This window comes from Scophthalmus maximus, chromosome 15, assembly GCF_022379125.1.
Source record: "Scophthalmus maximus strain ysfricsl-2021 chromosome 15, ASM2237912v1, whole genome shotgun sequence".
NCBI lineage: Eukaryota > Metazoa > Chordata > Actinopteri > Pleuronectiformes > Scophthalmidae > Scophthalmus > Scophthalmus maximus.
In genome coordinates this window covers 9,523,163-9,539,954 of record NC_061529.1, presented here as the reverse complement: position 1 = coordinate 9,539,954, position 16,792 = coordinate 9,523,163, and the positions used below count along the sequence as shown (strand labels likewise).

At 42.9% G+C, this 16,792-nt stretch overlaps 3 protein-coding genes and 1 long non-coding RNA gene across 8 annotated transcripts in view; 2 read left to right on the top strand and 2 right to left on the bottom strand.

Moving 5' to 3' along the window:
• The first annotated feature begins 27 nt into the window (after positions 1 to 27).
• On the top strand, positions 28 to 4,094 carry LOC118285893 (tryptophan--tRNA ligase, cytoplasmic). 3 transcript variants are annotated; one of them, XM_035609833.2, is made up of 11 exons: positions 28 to 262; positions 565 to 676; positions 1,043 to 1,262; positions 1,347 to 1,455; positions 1,663 to 1,782; positions 1,863 to 2,045; positions 2,227 to 2,327; positions 2,813 to 2,925; positions 3,026 to 3,199; positions 3,283 to 3,423; positions 3,575 to 4,094. In XM_035609833.2, the coding sequence occupies exons 2-11, from the start codon at positions 575 to 577 to the stop codon at positions 3,731 to 3,733; spliced, it is 1,422 nt and encodes a 473-aa protein (XP_035465726.1). In that variant the 5' UTR covers positions 28 to 262; positions 565 to 574; the 3' UTR covers positions 3,734 to 4,094. The 3 variants fall into 3 exon arrangements, with proteins under 3 accessions (XP_035465726.1, XP_035465724.2, XP_035465727.1); XM_035609831.2 differs by having other exon boundaries at positions 48 to 267; XM_035609834.2 differs by having other exon boundaries at positions 48 to 300.
• LOC118285900 lies at positions 2,256 to 7,782 on the bottom strand. Of its 2 annotated transcripts, XR_004785284.2 has the most exons (5): positions 7,343 to 7,782; positions 7,153 to 7,253; positions 3,281 to 3,405; positions 2,985 to 3,162; positions 2,256 to 2,873 (listed from the first exon to the last, which is right to left on the bottom strand). It is a non-coding gene; the product is annotated as an uncharacterized LOC118285900 (long non-coding RNA). The 2 variants fall into 2 exon arrangements; XR_004785283.2 differs by lacking the exons at positions 7,153 to 7,253; positions 7,343 to 7,782 and adding an exon at positions 3,492 to 3,731.
• On the top strand, positions 6,523 to 13,265 carry LOC118285895 (mitochondrial basic amino acids transporter). The gene is made up of 4 exons (XM_035609841.2): positions 6,523 to 6,849; positions 8,608 to 8,651; positions 9,757 to 9,840; positions 10,736 to 13,265. The coding sequence occupies exons 1-4, from the start codon at positions 6,816 to 6,818 to the stop codon at positions 11,504 to 11,506; spliced, it is 933 nt and encodes a 310-aa protein (XP_035465734.1). The 5' UTR covers positions 6,523 to 6,815; the 3' UTR covers positions 11,507 to 13,265.
• A 176-nt stretch (positions 13,266 to 13,441) lies between these two features.
• Positions 13,442 to 16,792, bottom strand: part of fancm (FA complementation group M) — a 38,271-nt gene continuing 34,920 nt past the window's right edge. Inside the window, exons 19-24 of one of the 2 annotated variants that reach the window (XM_047337567.1) lie at positions 16,579 to 16,682; positions 15,977 to 16,473; positions 15,802 to 15,895; positions 14,891 to 15,248; positions 14,035 to 14,329; positions 13,442 to 13,945 (exon numbers count right to left, since the gene is read on the bottom strand). In XM_047337567.1, coding sequence (XP_047193523.1) covers positions 13,840 to 13,945; positions 14,035 to 14,329; positions 14,891 to 15,248; positions 15,802 to 15,895; positions 15,977 to 16,473; positions 16,579 to 16,682 — 1,454 coding nt within the window. In that variant the 3' untranslated portion in view covers positions 13,442 to 13,839. The remainder of the gene's footprint in view (positions 13,946 to 14,034; positions 14,330 to 14,890; positions 15,249 to 15,801; positions 15,896 to 15,976; positions 16,474 to 16,578; positions 16,683 to 16,792) is intronic. The other variant, XM_047337568.1, reaches the window with a different exon arrangement.

Here is a 16,792-nt window from a genome sequence, read left to right as displayed (position 1 = left end):
CCGACCGTGTGAACCATTAGGGTCCATTACGTGTTGATTACGACGTTTGGTTTAATTAGAAATTAACCTGATAAAACACAAGAAGCCCTGTTCGTAATAAAACTGTCTAACCCAGCTCCTAAAGCGGCTCTCTTTCTTTTCTTTGTATTATCACACCCGGAGCGGAACTGTTGACGAAGCCGGGTGGCCTGGGAAGAATTTGATCCGAACACTACCTCACTCAGGCTGATGCAAGCTGTCAGTCAGCTGTGTGAAGAGTATTGTACGGTATGCCGGCTAGTGATAGTATTTACTGTCATGGTAGCTACTTCATGATTTAATATAATTTCTCTAACTTCATCATGTATGTCATCTATCGTGATAAGATAAATCCAAATAACCGGCGCGCCGCTGTTCAATAGCTAGCCAAGTTAGCTGTTGTTAATGTTGACATATGGGATTCTTCTCACACTGCTGTGGAAGGAGTTACAGAACAGTCCTCCTGTAATCTGCTTCTAAGTGCTATGTTGAACGTTTGCCACGTGTTTGGTATCTAATCATTTTGTTGTTTTATCTCTTGGGCAGTGTGAAGAAGATGACGGACTGTCAGGAAGCAAACAGTCCAATGGAGCTGTATGAGAAACTGACAGCTCAAGGAGACAAAGTCAGGGCCTTGAAAACTGACAAAGCTGAGAAAGTGAGTGCTCGAAAACTACTTTGTATAAGCAGCGATTTTACTCGATGGGTTTCCTGTTATAATTGGTTGGTTAAACAAAATGACAAAACACACACGATCCTCACTGGTTTGCTGTAGTGAGGATAAACATCTATTGGGATTTTCTACCTCTGCACAATAGATTATATTTCAGTAATTTTTCAGTAGTCTCTGGGATATGGAAATCCCAGAGACAGATATGATCACCAAAACAGACACTATTTGTAATAGTCTATGTAATTTGGGTAAACTGATTCTTGTTTTGTTTTGTTTAAACGTTCAATTCCGGTGGGATTTTGTGGATTTTATTCGTGTGGTTCTTCTGACAGCAGTGTTTGGTTTCCACAGGCTGAAGTTGTTGCTGCTGTCCAGATGCTGCTAAAGTTGAAAGTGGACTACAAACAGACGACGGGTCAGGATTACAAAGCGGGTTGTCCGCCCTCGGAAACCGCTGCCGCTGTCACTGACAATGGGCCGGCAGCAGATGGAGATGGTGGCGAAGACAACGTTGACCCGTGGAACGTTTCCACCACTAACGCCAAGGGGGTAGACTACGACAAACTCATAGGTGGGATTAAAAAAAAGTGTGACTCTCACTCAAGGAGCTGAATGTTAAGCTCAATAATTCACATTGTGTCGTGTCTGTGTTCAGTGAGGTTTGGCAGCAGTAAAGTTGAAAAGGAGCTGGTGGACAGAATAGAAAAAGTCTCGGGACAGAAACCTCACCGCTTTCTACGAAGAGGAATCTTCTTCTCACACAGGTCAGTATTTCAGGAAGCAGAAATGTTTCATCAGCGTTACAACCCAGTTACTGAGACTTCTAGCAAATGAGTGTTTAGCACATTATTATCTTACATCATTATTACATTATGACTCAGATTTTTTGTGATGGTGGTGGGAAGGTGAGAGTTCATTGGAGAATGACACATCAATTAATCACTTTCCTCTTATTGCATTTTTTTTGGCAGAGATATGCATCAGGTGCTGGATGCATATGAGAAGCATAAGTCCTTCTACCTTTACACTGGCAGAGGTCCGTCCTCTGAAGCCATGCACGTTGGTCACCTGATCCCCTTCATCTTCACTAAGTACGTTTTCCTTTACTAAATTTTTTACCTGATATTACTTGTAGATTTTTTTTTAATTGATTCTTGTGTCCTTGTTCCAGGTGGCTTCAGGATGTGTTTGACATCCCCCTGGTTATCCAGCTGACTGATGATGAAAAGTACCTGTGGAAGGATCTGTCACTGGAAGACTGCCACCGCTTCGCTGTGGAAAATGCCAAGGACATAATCGCCTGTGGCTTTGATGTCAACAAGACCTTCATCTTCTCTGACCTCGACTACATGGGGTAAAATTTGACAATAAGAATATCTCACACTCCTGTCTCGCAGTCCTGCTGAGGCTTCCTAGGATCCATGTTAAGAAATGAAAGATCCACTTTATATGTTCATGTAACCGGAGTTGGCATAGAATTTTTGATTGAAGTGTGTTTTGTTTTTTAATGGGTTCATTCGTTTTTTTTCCCACAGTGCATCCCCCGATTTCTACCGGAACGTGGTTAAGATCCAGAAGCATGTAACATTTAACCAGGTCAAAGGCATCTTTGGCTTTACGGACAGTGACTGCATTGGTAAGAACACTGACAAGTCGTCAGGGTCTAAAGAAAAACAACCATTTGACAGCAATCATTCAAATATTCTCACATCACTTTGGAAAGAGGAAGAAACATGACATTTATTGCAGGGAAAGCAGTTTGCACTCAGTATTTTTCACTATTCTTTCCAGATTAGAGTGCAATGTGCTGCAAAAAATATTTTTTTGTAACTTTCTGATTCATTATATTGTATTTCATGTTTAGATTTGTAAAAAAAAAAAAGAAGTATTAAAAATTAAAAAGCCAAATGTTCATAACTGGTTGCCAGAGCTTCAATAGGTTTCAGATTGCTTCCTTTGTCAGACCTGCGTCTGAAATACTAATTGGTAACATTTTTTGATGGACAAAAAGTTGCAGTATAATTTTGTGTTTGTGGTTTTACTCTGTTGTGTCATGAGTCTGAATTTGATTGTATAAACTGCTTGTTGGATAAAGGTGTTTATTATTTTTCATCCATTCAGGTAAGATCAGTTTCCCGGCCATCCAGGCTGCTCCATCCTTCAGTAGCTCCTTCCCACAGATCTTTGGAGGCAGAAAGGACATTCAGTGTCTCATCCCCTGCGCCATAGACCAGGTCAGCACAGCATTTGCACGAATACATGACAACACTGCACACTGGCATTCATAGCTCACAATGACATGATGTGTCTGGACCCCTCCTCTCACTCATGCAGGACCCTTACTTCCGGATGACCCGTGATGTCGCTCCAAGGATCGGTTATCCCAAACCAGCACTGCTGCACTCCACCTTCTTCCCCGCACTGCAGGGGGCTCAGACCAAGATGAGCGCCAGTGACGCCAACACCTCCATCTTCCTCACGGACACACCCAAGCAGATCAAAAGCAAGGTGCTAATATTATTAGTTATTACTAGTCATTACATATATTGCAAGTTATTGGCTGATATGACGTGTGTAACCTTTACTCACAGATCAACAAACATGCATTTTCGGGGGGGAAAGACACGGTGGAAGAGCACAGGAAGTACGGTGGGAACGCAGATGTAGACGTCTCCTTCATGTACTTGACCTTCTTCCTAGAGGATGATGAGCAGCTGGAGAAGATCAGACAGGTGAGCGTTTAGAAGACTAGGCAATCAAATATTTTTTTTTGCTCTCCTTATCTTTCCTTGAACTCTACCTTGTAAATCATTACTCTCTGGTCATTCATCGTCCTCTTTAACTTCTTTTCTGCACTCTCATCGCTTCTCTTCACACTTGCAGGACTACACAAGCGGAGCCCTTCTCACAGGGGAGCTGAAGAAGATTTTGACTGAGACTCTCCAGCCGATGATCGCGCAACATCAAGAGAGACGCAAACAAGTCACAGATGAGACAGTCAAGCAGTTCATGACTCCAAGACCTTTAAATTTTAACTTGTAGCCTGCTTGAGCATCTGAAAAGGCCGGCACATCATCATGTTTATCTCAAGACAAGAACAAATAATGCATCCACCACATTTAAAATCCACATAATTTCTAATGGGACGACGGACATTTTCTCATAGTTTGCATCAGTACTGGAGAAAAGTGTAAATGAAAGTTTCTGGCGCTGATGTGATTCTTCCTTGTCAAAACTAAGCATGGAATTGCCCACAGCTACATGCTAATTGTCATGCCACTCGATAAATGTACACGTTCATGAAGTATTTGTAGTTTCAGCGCTGCTGTAACGTCACATGATACCGACTCCTCGCCCTGTACTCAGTTCAGGAGAGCAAGGAGATTAAAGTTGAGTACAGATGTTTGTTGTGGAAAATTATCAACACAGCTACATATCCACTTTTCAGAATGCGGTTTGAGAAGTCTTATTTTACTTGTGAACAAAAGCTGTGTCATTTTGAGTCTATGAACTTTTCATCTGTCCTCACAGAAAGAACCAAAGCAAATGTAACTCGGCAAAAGGAACTTGAGTCAAACCTTTTCACTAAGCATGTTCTAAATCAACAACTTAAGCCCAGAATAATCATTAAAATGTACTTCAGCTAAAAAAAACTTTTATTTTTTTTGAAAATTAAATGATTTCCATAATTTTTTTGATTTATTTATATCTCACTTCACGCAGTAGTGCATAATTACCCATTTTTCTTGCAATATCCCACAAATTAACGATTCAAAATAGGTATTTTGTGATACAATGACTGCACTGTGACTTTTTCATGTAAGACATTTTGACATGTCGTAACACATGCACTTCCCCTGCAAATCAAAATGTCTCCAGAATGAAATGAGCTTTGAACAGTGGATACATATCACATTTCATATTTCATCTTATCATGTTCCTTGAAAAGCAACATCTTTGACCCAAAGGTTTTCTGAATATACTTGTAATCAACAAATTATTTGCTATAGGGTTCTTTAAATGATCATAACACAGCCAAGTATGTTAGTAACACAGACAATAGGCTGGGATGTTGGAAGTAAAACAGAGTTTTAACAAAAGATAAAACTGTTTTTCCACAGAATTAAGTTTCAAAATAATTCAACGCATAACCTAACGTTCAGAACCAACAACTACCAAATGATGATTGTTGTTATCTGCTGCCTGATTGTAAAGTTTCTCAAGGAAGGGACTATCATATCAATTTCCTCTCAAAACAAAAACATGATACTTTACTGAAGAAAAGCTGCTCATGATCAAGTGGCTCAACACCCAAGTCTTATTTCCTTTTGAATCATTAGCTTACAAAAAGTACCTAGAAACCACCTCAAAGAATATTCTACATAAACATATTTCCTTTTTGATAAACTCATCGTATCTGAAAATTAATGATTTTGATTCCACGTGAAATTCTAAACATATACAAGTCAGAAACTTTAGTCAGGAAGTTTGGACAGTTTTCTTTTATCTCCCTGCTTTATTTTGTGGGCGCACTTGATCGTTGTGGAAAATATCCTCCAGTCTCATTCAAATGAGACACAAATTAAAACCTCGTAAAAATGCTGTAAAGACGTGCTCCATGATAGCAGCAATTGCGTGTGCAAATATCATTTCGTGGAAGTGCTTATAAAACAAATCCTCAACTTATAAAACAAATCCTCAACTGCTACTAAATCAGTGACAGATATAGATAAAATAAGATATACCTTTATTCGTCCCACAATGGGGAAATTTGGTCGTTACAGCTGCGCAGTGGACCGAATATTGCAGAAATAGCAGAATATAGAAATACATTTGAAAAAGCAATATGTATGTACAAAATATAAAAATATAAATACTATATACAGAGCAGTAGCAATAGTTGCACATCGAGGATAAAAATAAATATTGCACAGATGGTTATTGCACTATTGTACCTGTGAATTATTTTTTTTACAGTGGTTGAGTCCTGTGTGTGTGTGTGTGTGTTCTGTTGAGAGAAGTGCTGGTTATACAGTCTCACAGCAGCCGGAAAGAAGGACCTGCGATACCTCCTTCACACACTTAGGGTGAAGCAGCAGGTAATATGATACAACGCTCCTCTAAGCCAGATTCAACAAAAAACTGAACATCATAACCTTTAAGAAGGTATGATTAATTGCAGGGCGGCAGTGTTAGAACCTAATGACCTGCTAACTGAGTGTGACCTAAAACTATTAAGTTCTTAAATCTAGATTTCTACACAGGCAGGGTGAAGGAGGAAATTAATGTCAATTTGCAATCAATTTGCAATTAATCAAATTATGTGGACCCTGAAGAGATAGTGGCTTGACCCAGGTGGTGGTCCAGCCTTGACGACCAGTACAATATTTCTCAACTCAGGAGGAACTTCATTGTAAATGTATTGACGGAGTTGCACCACAGTTGCACAGAGGTCCCCGATGTTGCGACCTGAACTTGGCACCCGGTCCCTTGTGCCTCTGGCTTCCCAATCTGCAGTTGGACAGTTGATACGCGCCGATGACGACCGCCGTGATAACACTGTTGATTCTGACGGTGGGGACTGGGAGAGGCGACGGTGGACGGCCGCCGCCGCTTCCAGCGCGGCTCTGCCCGGCGGCAGCCAATGGGCGCGGGGGGCGGACGAGCGGCCTGCTGGGAGTTGTCTTCCTCCGAGTCACCCGATTGGTCCGCTTTAAAAAGGCCCGAACAACGCTGCTTCTCCTTCACCTCGAGCCCCCTCCCTTCCCCCCCTCCCCCCATCGGGCACAGAAATAGAACAGGTCTGGCCAGAAAGAGCGCGTCTTGTATGAGAGAGCGAGGACACATCAGCAGAAAAGAGTGAACCTGTCTTGGTTTTCAACAAGCTCCGAGAGTCCGCAGCAGAATCCTCCTCCTCCGCCTGCAACACTCCCCCTCCCCAAAAAGAGAGAGGGGCACCAGCAGCCGGGGGTCTGTCTTTAATCAATTCTCTTAATTTTTTTTTGTGTTTTTTTTTTTTTTGACAAAGAGTCAGACAAAAGTTACCACTTCCGGGTGAGCTGACTCTGTCTACCGTCGAGTGAGCTTGACACGTGTCGGCCGTTAGTGGTGCTCTTCTCGGGGGATGGCACTGGACTTCGCCGCGGGATGCTTAGGAGGTAAGTCGGTTAGCCACGTTAGCAAGCCCGGCTGCACAGGTTGAGCTGGTGGCGGCTAGCGTTAGCACCTAGGAATTAGCACCTAGCGTTAGCAGCCGGTCTGTACTTTTCCATTGACTGAATGTGTGGTGGTGAATTATAGTGATTTTCATTTTGGGTTTTTTAAGCCGCTCTGTTGTCACAACTGAGCAATTGCAACAACAGTCTAGAGACACAAACTCTAGCAGCGTCCTATTTATAAAAAAAGAAGTAAATAAAGGTTTTCAAAATATCCCGGATGTAAAGTGAAGTTACATTCCTCACCTCTGGCTCGCGCAGCAGGGAGTGGTTCTTCTTCATGTGCTGCTGTGATTTAACAGCTGGTGTCGGTTGGATTTAACCTCGTGCACAAACAGCTTATCCCCCTAAAAAAAACAAACTATCAGGATATTGCCTCATCCCCTTTTCATGTTTTTTTTACCTACCCCCCCTCCTGTGTTGCTAAGTTACTCACCATCAGATGAAAGGCCAAAGGTCACGTCATCCTGTTTGAATGGAGCCCACGGCTCGCAGCCGAAGTTTCCACAGAAGCCTCCTCGTCCCCAGAAGCCTTTGGGAATCTTGTCACCTGTTTTGTCTTCGCCCAAGGCCGAGCTCGTCCCCCAAACGCAAACACGCCGAGGACGACAGATAAGAGTCCCCCAGGCCCTGGTGTGATTTAAACGTCCAGGGAGCCTGGTAGAGTCATGTTGTCAAAGGGGGGTTGACATTTTTTATGTACTAGAGCCTCATTTTTAACAAGGTGAGGACCCCCCGGACCGCAGTTGTCTCGTCGTAGTCACAAATCCATTTCATTTCCCCCCCCCACGACAACTCTGAATTCACTCCACCACTGCCACTGGTTTCACTCATTCACAATACTGCGACACAACCCTGGAAATAATGATTTGATTGCACCCGGTTTTCCATAAACCCAAACCGGCGGGCACACTGACTACTCTGGTTAATCAGTCAAAAGCCCTCTGAGGTATGTGTGCGTACATTTGTTTTTTTAAGGTCATGGTCACAAGATCCTACACACGAGTGGGGAAATTTCATGAGTTTAAAAACCACAAAATCTTAGCATTTCTATCAAAATCTCCCATGGTGATGATGCCAACATACATTCAGACAATGGCGTATAAGTGCGTTTCATTTGAAGATGAGATACCTGACAACTCTGGACTAATACGTCCCAGTGAGACGTGGTCTTATTGGGTCATCGTGTTGCTGTATAGTGGATTTATCTTTTGGCTCCTGGACGGTCCAATGTTAAGCTTTATCACTGGGTACAGTGCAGTGACCATCTGTCTGTTGCCTGTCCTTTCGTGTTGAGCCACTTAATCACCTTTTTTACTTCCCAAAATTAAAGCACACCGAGCATAACTCGGTTACATTGCATCTGTACTGTGCAGTTTCAGATGTGTACTGTTGTTATGCTCTTATCAGGTCAAGAAGACAGTGACAGATTTGATAAACAGTTTATATATATATATATATATATATATATATATATATATTAGAGCCCGACCTATATGGCTCTTTGGGGGCCGATATCGATATTTACAAGAGTACAAGATTCCCGATACATTGGCCGATATATATAAATATTTTTAAAATCTGTCAATGATTCCTAAAATGTTGTTATCAAACCTTTATGACAAAGTCATGTAATAACTTGATCATAAATAACAAAAAATTGAGAATACAAATATATAGATCCTGTCTCCTCTTTTTCAGGTGCTGCTGGTGTTTTGGTCGGACATCCATTTGACACTGTGAAGGTGGGAATTATTTTATTCAACGGTTAGGCAATGACATGACCCAGTTCTGGGGCATTAAAAGGTTTTGAGTCGGCCCACTCTGTTGGCAGCCGTTGCCATGGGTAAACTACAGTTGAACCTGCAACAGGAGTGACGTCATTGAGCAAGAGGAATGGGTATTTTCAGTCACTGTAGCAATATTATATGTTCAAAGATATTTGTACAGGATTATTAAATGCATGTAACTGTGATTTGAGGTTTTGTAGATAAAATTTTCCATCTCTTTGCTGCTAAACTGGTCAAATGTTTAGTATCTGTCAGCAACTACATTCTATTTATTAAGTTTAGAGAGTGAGTAAAACCTCTCATTGCTTATTCCAGCTCATAACTTAGTTTTATTTATTTTTTATTTTTAATGAACTCACCTCCTGCAAAGTCAAAGTAAGTATGATAGGCATTACATTTAGTCAATGTGTCTGTGCAATACTTATTTAGTCTAAATATTTTTGTTTAAGTCAAAATTTAATGAAAAACAAATAAAAAAAAGATTTTCTTCTTTTCTTCCTTCTTGATTTGTTTAAAAAGGCAAGGAAGTTTTTAAACATAGCATTACGATTGTGTGGATTTTGTGGCTTTCTCCTAATGGGCTCACAGAGCTGGTGAATGGTTTGGTTGTAGTTCTTGAATGCTTTGCTTTTCAATGTCATTTCTTGCCTGAGCTGGTGTCTGTGTGGGGGCCGGGGGAGGCTGTCTTTAACAGCAACAGTGTCACTGTGTTGTAGATGAGAGAGAGAAATAAACAACCTCTCCACGGAAATGTGACCTAGTAAGTATGGTCAAGGTCTTTCTTCCTCTCACCCAATGTCCTGTCTTGAGCTGTAGAAATGTAAAGCACTGAAGACTTTATTTGTTTTTTAGTTTTTTAATACTTCATTCTCTGCTCATGTTTTCTCCTCCTCGTGTTGCACCCCCCCTTAGACACATCACCCTGAAAAGAAACCGTTTTAAAACTGTTTGTTTCCCCTCTCAGTTTTTTTTTAAGGAATAAAATATGTGTCTTGTAGTAGTCATCTTTGGCCTTGTTACTCCTTTTGTACAACTCTGACACGAGGGCTGTCTTCCACAGGTGCGGCTTCAAGTTCAAAATGTGGACAAACCTCTTTACCGTGGAACGTATCACTGCTTCCAGTCCATCATACGCCAGGAGTCGGTAAGCTTGTGTTTGTTGTGAATGTCCTACCACTTCATGTCAAGTGATTCCTGGGTTGCGTTTAAACCCTGTGTGCAGCTCTCACCATGTGCTTCCCTTACTATGCCAACGTGATCGCTGCACAAATTCGAGTGTCTGGTTACGGTCCCGTCAGCCTGGGACCGGCCAGCGTTCCTAACATGGGCTGTTGGGGGTGAAAGGGGGCAGGTGGTGCGTCTGTTGTCCAGGGTCAGCAAGGACCTTATTCCTGCATGGGCTAAATAAAGATGTGGACGTTGGGCCATATGAGCTGAGCGACATATGCTCGGTCTTTCTCTTGTCGTGGAGGTATCAGACTATGTTCCTCCCACAGCACAATATAAAAACTTTAAATGGCTGCTCAGGTCATTTTTGTTGATTTAGGTGCATCAGGAGGCTTGAATGTGTAACTGTGCACTGTTTAACTTTAGTAGTTACATTTTCCAGCATTGCCTCTGCAATGATTGTATGACTCCACATAGATGTACCGTACACAAAGCCATGAAACCTGTATATCAGACATGCAAATATATATATATATATATATATAATATTATATAATTTAAAAAATGTAGTTAAAATAAAAAAATAAAATGTAGGAATTAGAAGCGTTCAGTTCAGTTAGATAATAAGATTATCTCATATGAAGTGAATACAGTGTAGAAGTGCTAGAAAAACCATGTAGAATCAAAAGAAAGGGAAAAAATATTAAATATCAAATCAGGAACGAGTTGCAGATAACTAACAAAGTATAACTAAATGGCGATACTAATTATCAGAGACTTGACCTTTGACACGTGCAGAACTCTACAGATGTGTTGATCTGAATCTGTAATGTTCCCTCGGTGGGGTCAGTAATGTGTCTCTGTGTCTGTAGACGCTCGGCCTCTACAAAGGCATCGGCTCTCCGATGATGGGGCTGGCCTTCATCAACGCCATAGTATTCGGCGTCCAGGGCAATGCCATGCGCAAGCTAGGGCGTGACACGCCGCTCAACCAGTTCCTTGCAGGAGCCTCTGCCGGGGCCATCCAGTGTGTCATCTGCTGCCCGATGGAGTTGGCCAAGACGCGCATGCAGCTGCAGGGGACCGGAGAGAAGAAGTCGAAGCGGAAGCTGTACAAGAACTCCCTGGACTGTCTGGTGAGAATCTACAACAGGGAGGGAATCCGAGGCATCAACCGCGGCATGGTGACCACGCTGCTGCGGGAGACCCCGGGTTTTGGCGTGTATTTCCTCGCGTATGACATGTTGACACGTTCCCTGGGCTGTGAGCCAGAAGACCCATACATGATCCCCAAGCTGCTGTTCGCCGGCGGAATGTCGGGCATCGCCTCCTGGATCTCCACCTATCCCGTGGACGTGATCAAGTCGCGTCTGCAGGCGGACGGGGTCGGCGGTGTCAACAAGTACAGCGGCATCATGGACTGCGTCAGGCAGAGCTTGCAGAAGGAGGGGTGGAGGGTGTTCACGCGTGGACTCACGTCCACTTTGCTCCGCGCGTTTCCGGTGAATGCCACCACGTTCGCCACCGTAACTCTATTTTTACTGTACATGCGCGAGGGGGAAGAGTGTCGCATGCAGGACTCTGAGCCACAGTCCGTCCAGCTGCAGCCTCTGCAGCCACAGACGCAGCCGACCAGCATGTAAGCCGCCGTGCAGCTGCGACCATTACTACTGTCATCAGCCTGTCAACTAGAGATGGAACTTGCTCCTTGCAGATCAGATCCGTCAGCTGGTATCCACAATAACAAAAGGTGAACCGGTGCCGTGTGAGCATCTGTCCACTGAGCTCCTGCTGAGTGACCACGTAGTATTTAAATAATATATACTGTACTTTAAAAGTAAAATCTGCACTTGTAAATATGGTCTATTTTTAAACATCCTTGGTTTTTGGGTGAGTTTTTATGTCATTTAGGAAACTCTAGGTCACAGATGTCCCTAAAGTTTTAAGTCAGGGAAACACTTGGACTGTGATGCTGTGTTAAGTTCATGTTTATCTTCATGTGAATGCAGTTTTTCAGCATCGTGTTGTAGTGGCTAAAAGTACAAAGAGAGAGCGCCTTATACATGTACATTTTATGTAGATATGGTTGTATTAATTTTCTGTAGTTACAACTGTGTATGTGGTTTAATTTTCCTATGAACCGTGACGTTTTAAACAAGTGTGAGGTCACAAATGTCATCTTTTAAAGCCAATGACTTTGTTGGCTTTAATTATCTACGTTTTGATTTTCAAATGTTACAGAGCTCTGACACCGACCCAGTTGCAGTAGGACATGAACCTAGTTTAGAGGTTTGGAAGTCGGACACTGTATATTCATGTGAAATAATTTTTATACAATCATGAATTATTCAACACAATCATGCTGTAAAAAAACAAATCGGTTGCAGTTTGTAATCTTGTTTTGGACAGTACGGTGTCCAAAGAAAGCACCTTATGGTTATGATATTAAAGTTGTCACACATTTTACTTTACACTACAATATATGTCATATTCTGTGTCTGCATCTAATGCAAACATGTTACAGTTGGGGAAAAAGGGGGATGGCTTGTGAAGGGTCAATTTTCCAAATTTGGACATGAAGCACAACGTTCATCATGCTCCATGTTTTCCACAAGGGGGCGCTGTCAGACCAGTAGTGCACACTAACCTGTCGAAGTAGAGGAAGTCACGGCCCCTTTCATACTGGAGCTGCAGATTTTTTTTAGCCTGTCCTTGATCCAGCTGCATATTGTGTCTTTTATAGCTTGTGAGTTTATGAAAGTTCAATTCCACTAACAATTACCTTATAGTAATTATTATTATTACATTTATCCGTCAACAACTTCCATCTGTAAACATTTATCTACCTGCTGCATTAACGTTATGACATTTTTTCAATGGCTAAAAAGAAGGATCGAACTAACCTTCTGATCTCCGCTCTTATATTAATCAGGACAGTCCTCAGTGTCTCTCAGCACAGTATCACCTGTGTAAACTAGTCTGTTAACAGTTGCACTTGTGAAAATGCTTTCACACTTTGCAGATTTAAAGATGTAAACTGAACCATGTTGCCATTCACCTTCCCGCTGGCTGCAATGCTGTCAGAACTGCAGAAGCTGTTACTTTCCCTGCACATCTTCACGTCTGTATTTGCAAACTGATGCTGCTTCATTTAACTTGTCCTCACCAGTGGGTATGAGTTTATTTGGTTTTCTCTCTACTTGTATTTCTGTTTGAAGACTCATATATATATATATATATACACTAGGTTTGTCTGACTTTATTGGTGGGTGATACACAATTGTGGATATTTTTATGAAAGGACTCCTTTTATTATCTAATGTTGCCGTTGTGTACTGTGCTCTATGTTCCAAAGCTGCCTGCCCTGTCCTTTGGTGAAATAAAAGCCACTTTTTTCCCTCAGTCTGAAACATGCAGTTCTTGGCACAGCCATCGCCACTCTACATTGAATATTTGAAACTTTGAAGTTTTCAGATCTCCCACAACCTTAAAAGTGAGAATTAATGAATTGATGCAACATGCAAGAAATGAAGGGCTGGATTTTAGTCATTTGTATTTTTCAATCATTAAAAACAGAATCATGTACAAAAATGTTTTTTTATTTAAGAAACAATATTTGTATAAAGCAAATCTGTAAACAAATGTATCCATTATCTTAGTAGAAATAAATAATTCAAGTGTTGAATATAGATGAGGTTGTTATGATCACAGGGTTGTTTAGCTGCCAGTTCACTGCCAGTATGAGTCTCGAGGGAAATGAAACATAGTAATGTTATGTCGGCAAAACCCATCGTATTATATTACATCGAGTTGAGAGGGGTTCCCCTTTGACTTGTGCAAAAAGGTTGATTATTGTCCATTATCCCGAGGCGCTTCTCACATCGTAGAAGTAATGAAAAACAAAGGGCAAAGAAAAGTGAAGACACTTTGTGTTGTGGAGAAGGTTCGCTGTCTGCAAACTGGATTTTCCTGCTTTTCATGTGCTCATGAGGAAAGTGTCACAAGGGTAGCGCAGGAAGCGGTAGATCTCCTCAGCTCTGGATGGACTCATACAGCCTCCCTTTTGTATGGCTTCAACGGAGCTGGAGGAGGAAAACAAGTAGATAAGAATTTATGATGTGTAAACCAGACGGGAAGGAGATCTCACGGTACACGCAGGCTCTTCTTTTACCTGTTCATGAGTTGGGCGATGGAGCTGAAGTTGTGGCTCATGTTGAGGGCATGGACGTAGCTGACTGAGGGCAGGTTCAGGTACAGCTGCAGGGCCTGCTGCCTGTGCTGCCCTTTGACCTTGAGCGGGACACCGATGCCCTGGCCTTTGCGCTGCTCCAGCCGCGCCAGGTCTGCCAGCACGGCAGCACTCTGCTCGGCACCGTCGCTCCACAGCAGGCGGACCCCGGAGCGCACCAGCCCCGTTAACGTGCTGTCGTAGTAACGCGTTCGCTGAAACGGACGTGCCGCTTCACCTGAGACACAAAGATCAGATGCAAACATAAGTCTAACACAGTTCATTAAATTGTCTTTAACCTCACTTATTTCTTTATCTCTAAAGTTAATACTTTCTTAGTATTAGTGTGTAAATTTGTGGAATAAGCTACTTTTTGTTACAGCTAGCCTGGCTCAATCGGAAGGTAACAAAACCTGGCCACCAGCACCTCAAATAAAATAAAGTCTTGTTTCTTTTAGCCGTACAAAAACAAAGCTGTAAAAATTGACTCGTGGCTTTTGTAGGCCCGCTGTAATAACTGTGAGGCTGCCAAGACTCCAGGAAGTCACTGCTAAGAAATAGTACGCCACAAAATGTCCCAACTACACTTGGGAGGGATTTATCTCTTCATTTAACTCTAAGTAGGAAAACAAACGTTTCCTTTCAAGTCACAACATTTACAGGAGTAAAAATGAATTTTTTTTAAATGCACAAAAGGCCTTAAAATATGTAGTGCAAGACCCATATTTCAAATATATATATATATATATATTTTTAACACAACATTTCATAGCATTCAGTCACAAAATCAGTTACAGACCTGGCTTGGTTCGTTCCTTCTCCACAATCAAACAAACGCGCTCAAACAATCTCTGTAAGCCGGTCACTCTTTCGACCAGTCGCTTCCGGTTCTGCATTGCGGCCAGATCCGATTGGCTGTGCCTCTCCACCGCCATGCGGTTGCTGACGACGAAGTAGCTGCCGTCCAGGGAGCAGACGTGGACGGTGGCTGCGTGGCGCTGACGCAGGCTGGTCATCAGCTCCACGCCAGTGCTGATGCAGCGACTGTCCGCCAGAATGCAAACAGAGCCGGGCGGCGCGGGGGACTCGCCGACCGACACATCCTGACAGACGGACCTCGGGGGCGCAGGAGCTGAAGAGGAGTTGCTGGTTGTTGCCTGGACAAATGAGAATCGAATGTATATCAGCTTTATGTTTACCCGATATGAAAGTAAATCAGCACAGTGTGTGTCTATGTCCTACAAGTCTCTTTCCCACTATAGTCTGGACAACTTCCTGAATTGTGTGTGAGAACGCATCTGTCCGCAGATGATAAACACTGATTTCCACAGCGGAAATATCGTCATGTCCTGCCTCCAGCATGCTCTACCCAGACGCCACAAAATGAACCAGAGTTCCTGTCGTATGTGAACGGAAAAAACTCTGGAAAATATCTGGACTTAATCCGAACATTTTCTGGAGTTCATGTCGGAAAACAGCTCCCTAGCAAAATTTCAGAAAAATGTGAGCATGTGAGCAAACAGCAGGAAAAATTCCAGGGGACTGTACCCAGGTGCCACACTTCACCTTAATGTTCCTGCAATTTTCCTGCTGTTGTGAACGCGTCTGACTCGGACAATCTCTTGCTGCTTTCTTCATATGTGGACGGCAAACTCATGTGAAAAGTGGCTACTGACTGGTGGGTACACATCTCGTCTCGTTTGCTTTCACCTTGGGTTGATTCCTGGAGGATTTCAGTGACACGCCCTCCTCAAAGTCCAGCTCATCGGAGAGGAGATGTTGATTTTCTAACCTCTGGAGACACCTGCAGGAGAAGTTCAAACAATGCTCAAGTACTTGCTCACTCTTAGCACATCTGTGCAACTATATATGAAGGTTTCCTTACCTCTCATTTTGTTGTTCTTCAGTCTCTGAGCTCCTTTGTGCTTTACTCAACAATGAGACCTTGGACGCTATGGTTGAAGACGAGGAGGAGAGGGCTCTCTGCTGCTGATGATGCCTGCTGGGCTCTAGCTGTGCTTCCTTTTGGCGCAAGGTGACGGCAACACCCCCCCTTGCTATAACACTTCTTTCTTTATCAACTTCACCTGTCTCCTCATCACTCGAATCATTAATGCGTATGATCCGCGTTCGTTTGGTTTTCACCTCAGTCCCCTGCTCTGATGCAGCTCCAGCCACGGTCTTGGTGCCAAATCCCACTCTTTCTCTGACTTTGTGCAGGAAAACTCGCCGCCGTGTGGCATACTGCCTCCTACCGTCCATGTACGAGTCCTCCGGCATGAGCTCTATGTCCTCGGCCTCGTCCTCGCCACTCTCCACCTCCTCTACCTCACTGCCGACCACAAAGCTGTCCTCCGCGTACGTTTCATCCATCTCAGGCACCTGGGCACAGAGGTTAGGGGGGCATGGATGATTTGAGTTGGGAGATTGGAGATTTACAAGTGTGCATTGAGTAAAGAAAATCTGGGAATAAACTGTACAGAGTACCTGGGAAAAGACGTTGTCGAGATGGTGTCTGTAAGACATTTTGAACTTGCCATGGACTGCGGGGCTTTTCACAGACTTCAGGTAAACTCCATGCATCTCTGAGTCTGATACAAAGTGCAGACAGGAAGCACAAGTGTAAATGTCACAGTTGTCACACACTGTCAACACAGTTCGGTGAATCTAGATTTGAATAAATCCACTAAAGATACAGTCC